This window comes from Juglans regia, chromosome 7, assembly GCF_001411555.2.
Source record: "Juglans regia cultivar Chandler chromosome 7, Walnut 2.0, whole genome shotgun sequence".
In the NCBI taxonomy this organism is placed as follows: Eukaryota; Viridiplantae; Streptophyta; class Magnoliopsida; order Fagales; family Juglandaceae; genus Juglans; species Juglans regia.
The window spans coordinates 5,726,655-5,734,606 of record NC_049907.1 but is presented as its reverse complement, the minus strand read 5'-3'; the positions used below and the strand labels follow the sequence as shown (position 1 = coordinate 5,734,606).

At 39.1% G+C, this 7,952-nt stretch overlaps 1 protein-coding gene across 1 annotated transcript; it reads right to left on the bottom strand.

Moving 5' to 3' along the window:
- Positions 1 to 7,056: 7,056 nt before the first annotated feature.
- Positions 7,057 to 7,635, bottom strand: LOC108983577 (receptor like protein 21-like). The gene has a single exon (XM_018955260.1). The coding sequence runs from the start codon at positions 7,633 to 7,635 to the stop codon at positions 7,057 to 7,059; it is 579 nt and encodes a 192-aa protein (XP_018810805.1).
- Between the last annotated feature and the right edge of the window lie 317 nt (positions 7,636 to 7,952).

Genomic DNA, 7,952 nt, shown 5'->3' with positions numbered 1-7,952 from the left:
CCTAGCAAGGACAAAGGTTGTCAAAGTTGGAGATATGATGTCTGGTAGGATGTGTTTCATCCTATTTGCCAAGGTTTTAGCAATGATTTTGTAAAAAATATTGCATAGGCTTATAGGCCTGAAATCAGTCACCTGAGAGGGGGAGGATTTTTTAGGGATTAGTGCAATGAGGGTCTCATTCATAGTGTTAGACCATATTCCTTCATTCAGAACTTCAAGCACATCTTTTGTAACTCTTGCATCCACAATGTCCCAATGTTCCTGGTAGAAAGCAACACGGAACCCATCAGGATCAGGTGACCCCAAGGAATTAATGCTGAACAGAACCTCTTTGACTTCCACTGCAGTAAAAGGATGGGCTAGGATGAGATTCATGTCTACTATGATTTTCTTAGGCATAGAGGAAAGGCATGCAGCAGTAACAGTAGGACTCGAGGAGGTGAATAGGTTCTGAAAGAAATGCTGAAACACCTGACTTATGTCCTGCTGTCTATTGAACTCCTGGCTAGATTCATCGTAAATCTTCTTAATAGTATTTTTCTTTCTTCTTTGGCTAGTACATTTATGAAAGAAAGATGTATTCCTATCCCCTTTTTTAGCTAGGCTTGCTTTGCACTTTGTTGCCAGTTTGTGTTTTCAACATTAAGCAATGAATTCACTTCTTTTTGAATTTCTTTGATCTCATCATACAGTTGCCCCTCATTTTGTTCTTTTAGATGATTAAGCATTTCAATTTTAGACTTCAAGAGATCCCCATGACTTCTGTGCATGTCCCTGGTCCACATTTTTAGGCCCTATTTCCAGTTTCTTAAGCCAAATAGTGTGTTCTGAAGTGTATCAGATTGCCCTATGAAGTTTTGCTAGGTTTGTTTGATCAAGTTCCCACATCCATCCCTCTTGCTCCAGCTAGCTTGATATCTAAACATCCTTTCTTGCTTTTTAGTCACAAACCTATCCTGGATTTGAATAAAAATAGGCTTGTGATCTGAGGAGGATGTTGACAAATGTAGAATTGAATGCTGCTCGAATTTAGCAAACCAAGCAGTGTTGCCAAGAGCTCTATCAATCCTCTCTTTAGTAAAGTGAGTTCCCTCTCTATTATTGGCCCAAGTGAATTTGTCTCCTGTATAGCCAAGGTCAATGAGATCACAGTGTTTTAAGGCTTCTCTAAAAGCCACAATCTGCCTATAGGGTCTGCTAGCAGCTCCAACTTTCTCATTAAGGCTTGTGATCTCATTGAAGTCCCCAAAACACAACCATGGGACATTCAGTGTAGGGGTTAGCTCTTTTAGGAGTTGCCAAGTTTCACATCTTTTAGCAGTGTTAAGGTGTCCATAGAAGCCAATTAACATCCAAGGTGTGCCATCATTTAACAGATTGATTAACACTGAAATGTGCCAATAAGTATGTGAAGTTACTTTTAGATCCACTGAAGAATTCCATAGTAGGGCCAAACCACCACTTTTTCCCCTACTATTCACACTAAAATAGTAATCAAAACCCAACTTGATACGAGTTCTTTCCATCGTTTCCCTGTTACACTTAGTCTCTATTAGAAAGACCAAGTTTGGGATGTTTGTTTTCACCAAAAGGTGAGGTTCATGAATTGTCCTGGGGTTTCCAAACCGCCAATAATTCCAACTTAAGCAATTCATTGTAGGAGGTGGGGCTGCTGAGCAACCTCCACCACTTGAACTTGAGGTTGGCTCCTGTCAAGCTTGAGCTTGAGCTTGGTCTTCCTCTTCTTTTGGGCAGAATTGCTATATTGGGTCTCCAACACAATTACGGGTCTTTTGGTATTTCTATGTTTAGGAGAGGTACATGAGAGATTTGTGATATTAGATAGTACTGTGGACTGGCCTCTGGCTTTCCTTTTCCACATGATGCCTTTGGGAGCTAGAGAGGGGTTTGAATGAAAGTCAATGGTTGGAGGGCCAGAAATATGGGGTTTTGACGTATTAGGAAGTTTAACCTTATCAGTGAAGCTACTATCAGCTACCAAGTAATCTCTTTCATAGGAAAACGCAATTGGGGCAATAGTTGCCTCCTTTTGGACTGCATCCTCTAGACCATAGAGAAGACCCCCACTATTTTCAGCAAGAGGCTTGAGATTTTGGGAATCACCATAAATATGCATAGCATTGCAGTCTTGTTCGTTGGGTGCAGGAGAGAAATCAGTAGAGTCTAGATTGTGTTCCTGGTTAGTATGACCTGTGATTGGCTCCTTAAACGTAGCTGCATTATCCTAACTTGTTACCTCTGCCTCCTCATCTAATTGAGACTTGCAATGGCTGGCATTCCAAGGACCCCCCTCCTCTGAATGCCCCTGAAAGGTAGTTCCTTGAGAAGAGGATTCAAATGACCCTCCATATTTCTTGACTAAAAATAGTTGCGGGGAAACAAAAGCTGCTTTTAACCATTGCCCATATTGTTCTTGTGACTATATGACTTGGTTAAAACTGGGGCACTTCCCGTGAACATGCTGTAGCAGGCCACATTTGAAGAAGAAATTAGGTAGCCTTTCGTACTTGAAATAGGCCCAACATTGCTTACCTTCATGGTTGAGCATACAACCTCGGATTAAAGGCTTAGTGACATTGACATCCACTCTAAGTCTTAGAAAGCTCCCCCAACCACACCCTTGTTCAACAACCTCCACAGTGTGCACCTTGCCGATGGTTGCAGCTATCCTTTCACCCAGCACCTTATTCATACTTGTAAAAGGGAGATTATGTATTTGAGCCCAAAAAGGTTCTGAAGTAAACTACTCCTCGCTTGGAGAAAGCTCCCCTTCAAACTCTTTTAAGCATATAAGGTGATGATGGTCTTCCCTGCATGACCTTTTGCTTATCTGAGAACAGTTGAAACTCAAGAAGAAATCGGTTGATGCCAAATTCTTTAAATGTTATCCATCCTGTTGTGTTCCAAACTTTTGCCATGGTGGTCTTGAAGGCTTCTCGGATTGCAGTTTTGTCATTGAGTATCATTGCCAAAAGACAATGACTGCCTCTAATCTTGGTTGATAAAACTGTTTCATCTGTCAGTGTTAAAACCTGTTGTTCTTCATTTGTTAACTTCAAAGAACCCTAACGTTGTGTGATATCATCGGCCATGGATTTTGACTCTATAGACTGTTGTCCAAGAGACAAGCTTTGTCAAGAGACCAAGTAGAAACCTCACCCTTCAGGAGGAGAGGACCAAATGGTCGATTATATGAGATGAGATAGTTTTATGAGTTCACGTTCATTTCTTTCTAAATATTACTTTAGCTGTTATGATGACATGCTGATGCAAGGCCCAATTTTTCTTTCAAATATTTTGAATTGTAAGGAAAATAAACTTGTTGGTAATAAAACTATTTGCAACAAGAATTGTAGTTGATAATATTAAGTAGTTTGCAATGAAAGTCTAGATGTTGTCACTGAATATAAAATCCAATGAAAATTTTTCGTTGCTAATACCTTAAAAAAAACCTTGCAATTAACTTTATAGTATTTGTCACGGAAACTTTTATTGCAACTTAATTCAATGTTAATTGTTTGCAGGAACAAATTTCGTTGGAAATAATCATATTTCGTTCCAACAATTAGATTATTTACATGGAGTTAATTGTCCTTGGAAAAACTGGGTATTTTCATAGCAAATGGAGTTTCTGTTGCAAGGATAAAAAAAGTCATTGCAAATACCCATTATTTAAAATAAAATTATCATAGTTGTTAAAAAACTTCATTTTAAATGATCATATCTCTAGCTTGTAGTGAAAACAGACCAATCCTCCACCAAGAGGTTTGGGATTAGGTTTAAGATGGATTGATTTGAATAGAGATTTTGGCTCAGTTTGCTCAATTACCTCGAACAACCTCAATCGTGACAAGTTTGGTCACCATTATTTCCGTCACTAAACTAATGGGATTGGTTCAAGGACTAGTTATAGAGAAAAATATTTCTAGTTACTGAAAACACCATCCATCATCAAATAGAATGAAAAGTAGAACTGAACACCAAGTTTCATATTTGATCACAATAAATAACGTTCATAATCAAATGCATACACAATAAGTTGTTATCACTATCATGACATTTCCATAGAAAGTCCATCTAATGGCATCTTGATGATCTTTTTAAGAAAATAAAAAATATAATAGTAAGTAACACGAGTATATAAGATCCTCAAGTAAGTTGGAGCATTTTGTTGCCAATAAGGATTAATATAAAGATGACTACTCACACCGAAAAAAGAACGTGGCTTAAGATACCAAGAAGCATGTAAGGAAAACCCTCGATTTATTTCATACAATTTTGTGGTACTTTCATTCGAAGCCTGTGTTGTTGTTGGATATGACTCGTATATTTGGGCACAACTTATTAATTTTTCTATTTTATACTTGATTATTTAATCCCGATTCACATAGAATGAAGAATTCCCAAAAATGGAAAACCATCTCCATAGTCAAATAGAATAATAAGTTTAAGGGAATATCTCTTTCATATTTATGCCCAATAACTAATTATTCAAAACCAAATTCAAAGATAACTGACCATTATTACTATCATTAATGATGTCAAAAGAAAATCAATGTATCTTAATTACATAGACAATTTGATAACCTTTTTGAGGTATCAAAAGCAAAATAATAATAGGAGTATATAAGATCTTCCATTAAGTTGGAGCATCTTTGTAGCCAATAAGGGTTAATATAAAGAAGACTGATAACACTAAAGAAGAAAATGATGTAAGATACCGAGAAGCTTGTATGGAAGACCATAGGATCTACTTCATACCATTTTTTGTGGCGCCCCCAAACCCCCTTATATAAAAACACGGGGATTGAGACGCCAGGATGGTGACAGCACGATCACGCATCCCAACGAAGTGCCAGTGAGTACATGTAACGGTGTACAAAAAAAATAACGCAGCGGATTAGTCAGCTAAGTACCAGAATTTAAATACAATCTAAACATCAGTAAGGTTTAAAAGTAGTTATACAGTCATCCAAAATTAAAATACAATACAGTAAAATCAAATAACCAAGCAAGTGATCCCAGATCACTCCTCGGGCGGAGCCGTCTCCTCAGGCTCGCCCTCATCCTCCTCATCTGCATCAAAATCTGCGTTACCACAAAATGGTACCGCAGGTAAGTACAACCCAAATAACCACGTAATAAAAATGCATTAAATGCGACCAACACGCATGCATAAAAAGAAATATACATTCCTCTCAAAACATCATTTTCCCCGAAAATGATTATTCCCAACACACGCCAAAATCCCATTCGGCCCAAATTATCAGTAAAACATTTTTTCCAGAAAAATGATTTACACGAAATCCAACCATTTATCAGACACTGTAGGCGGGACTCACAAGCGGGACTATACCACCATCCCTACCACATGCACCGTAGGCGGGAATCACAGGTGGGACACAACCACCATCCCTGCTTACCACCATCCCTACCGCGTGCACCGTAGGCGGGAATCACAGGCGGGACTCTACCACCGTCCCTGCTTACCACTATCCCTACAGTTCCTTTCCACACAATGGATACATATCAGAGCACTGTAGGCGGGAATCACAGGCGGGACTCTACCACCATCCCTGCTTACCACCATCCCTACTACATGCACCGTAGGCGGGAATCACAGGCGGGACACAACCACCATCCCTGTTTACCACCATCCATACTGCATGCACCGTAGGCGGGACTCTACCTCCGTCCCTGCTTACCACCATCCCTACAGTCTCTTTCCCTTTTTCTCAAATCAATCAATCCAAACAAATCCAATTTCTCACACATGAAATCACAATCTTCCAAATCACACATGCACATGAATGCAATACACGAAAACCTAGTTTTCTTTACAAACATGATCAAGCATGAAATAATGATATGTACATGCACCAACACTGATCCATAACCATCAACAAACAATAACCAATTCAGTCAAAACCAACCAAACAAATCCAATCACAAATCCATCCGACCCCCGAACTCCTCGGACTCAGTCCGGCATGTCAAACAATATAGTGTAATGTGTTAGTGCAAAAATACATTTAAATTACGAAAGTTCTTTGGAGAAATACTTACAGCGCTATATAATAATTTCTGGAAGATCACGGGTGCACACGAAGTGGAAAAACAGCTGCAGAACAGTGTAAAATACACTGTGGCCTTGGGTCACAGATACCCACTTTTCAACGGGTGCAAACGAAGACCCAAGATTGATAGGGTAGGGCCTATAGAGGTCGGTGAAGCTAGTGGTAGTGGTGGTTGGCCGTGGGTGGCGGCGAAATGGGTGTTTTATGGCCAAAAATACCCAAAACGAAAATGGAGTTGGATTTGCTTCACCGGTGACGGATCGGAGGTGGGGTTGGGTCCAATGGGTTGCTTGGAGGTCGAGGATGATGTGGTGAAGAAATGGTGGCCTGAGGTGGCGCGATGGCGGCGCGCGAGCACAAAAAATGCCGCTGCTTGGAGAAGCTCGTGGTGGCTAACGGTGGCACAAGGGGGGCTGAGATTGCAGAGTTGGCTTCATCGGCGGCTGGGGAAGACAGTGGGCCAGGCGGTGTCGCACACGGCGGCGCGACGGCGGTGGTCTGGGCGATCGAAAAAAAATGCACAGGGGGAGAGAGAGAGACGTCGCGCGCGGGAGGGAAAAGAAGGAAGAAGAAAAAAAGAAAAAAGAAAAAAGAAAAAGGAAGAAAGAAAAAAGAAAAAGGAGGAAAAGAAAAAATAAGGGAAAAGAAATGAGGCCCAATTCTCACATCTTGGGTCACAAAAATGATCCAACGGAAACGATTTTAAAACAGCTAGTGAAATAAAATATTTCAAACACAATGATTATAATTAAAATAAATAATTAAACCCGATAATAATTTGATTTAATTCGAGAAGGAATTTAAACACATAACAATAATTAATTTAAAGAAAGCACTTCAAAAATAATTTTCGTAAACTAAAAATCATAAAAATAACCTAATTAAAAAATCCAATAATTTTTAAAATAAGAGAATAAAATTTTGAATCCATAAAAATAATTCCTTCAGTAAAAATACACTAAAAATATGGGGTGTTACATTTTTTGTCACTTTCATTTGAAGATTGGGTTGGTGTTGGATCTAACTCCTTTACTTTGGCATAACTTTTATCTAATGGTGGTCCGCAAAGAAATAGGTTTCCTTCATAGCTGCTTTTTTCAAATGTTCCAAATTGTGCTTTCATATCTAGAACTTTACCTGATAGGTTATTGTTGGCCACATTGAATACCTCAAGAAAGGTTAGATCAATCAATGCTGAAGGAATTTCTCCACTCAAACTATTATGAGAGAGGTCTAGACTTTCCAAGAGAGCCAATTTCGAGAATGTTGTTGGAATTTTACCAGTCAGGTGATTATAAGATAAGTTTAGTGCACGCAATGAAGATATTTGGCCTAACGCAAGTGGGATGCCACCTGTTAGGTTGTTGCATGAGAAATCCAATCCAGACATATAACGAAGGATTGAACCCTTATAAGAACTATGCCTATATTTGGTTACAAACTCAATCTCTACTTCTGCATCAATATATTCAGGATCTTCGTGAGAGTTAGCAATTTTGCCTGAGAAACCTTTATGTGTGTAAGGTAGATACTCCATAGCCGTTGAACTAGATGCTCCACGAGATTAGTCCAAACTAGTTGTTGCGAACTTCCCGAAATATATCTTGTAGAGGCATGTGGTATGGTCCCAGAAAAAGCATTCTTGGAAAGATCCATTATGCTTACCATCTTTAACAAACACAATTGATTTGAGATTATACCAGTGAAATGATTGCCACTCAACAAAAGTACGTTTAAGTCTTGAAATTCTTTGATTTCAATAGAGATGCTGCCCGTAAATTTGTTATCTCTCATGTCCAAAGTCAAAAGAGATGAGGAATTGAAAAGAACTTTCGGTATTGATCCTGTGAATTT

Bases quoted from the DNA above. Each gene is read 5' to 3' on its own strand.
- LOC108983577 (XM_018955260.1), bottom strand. From the start codon at position 7,635: ATGGAGTATCTACCTTACACACATAAAGGTTTCTCAGGCAAAATTGCT.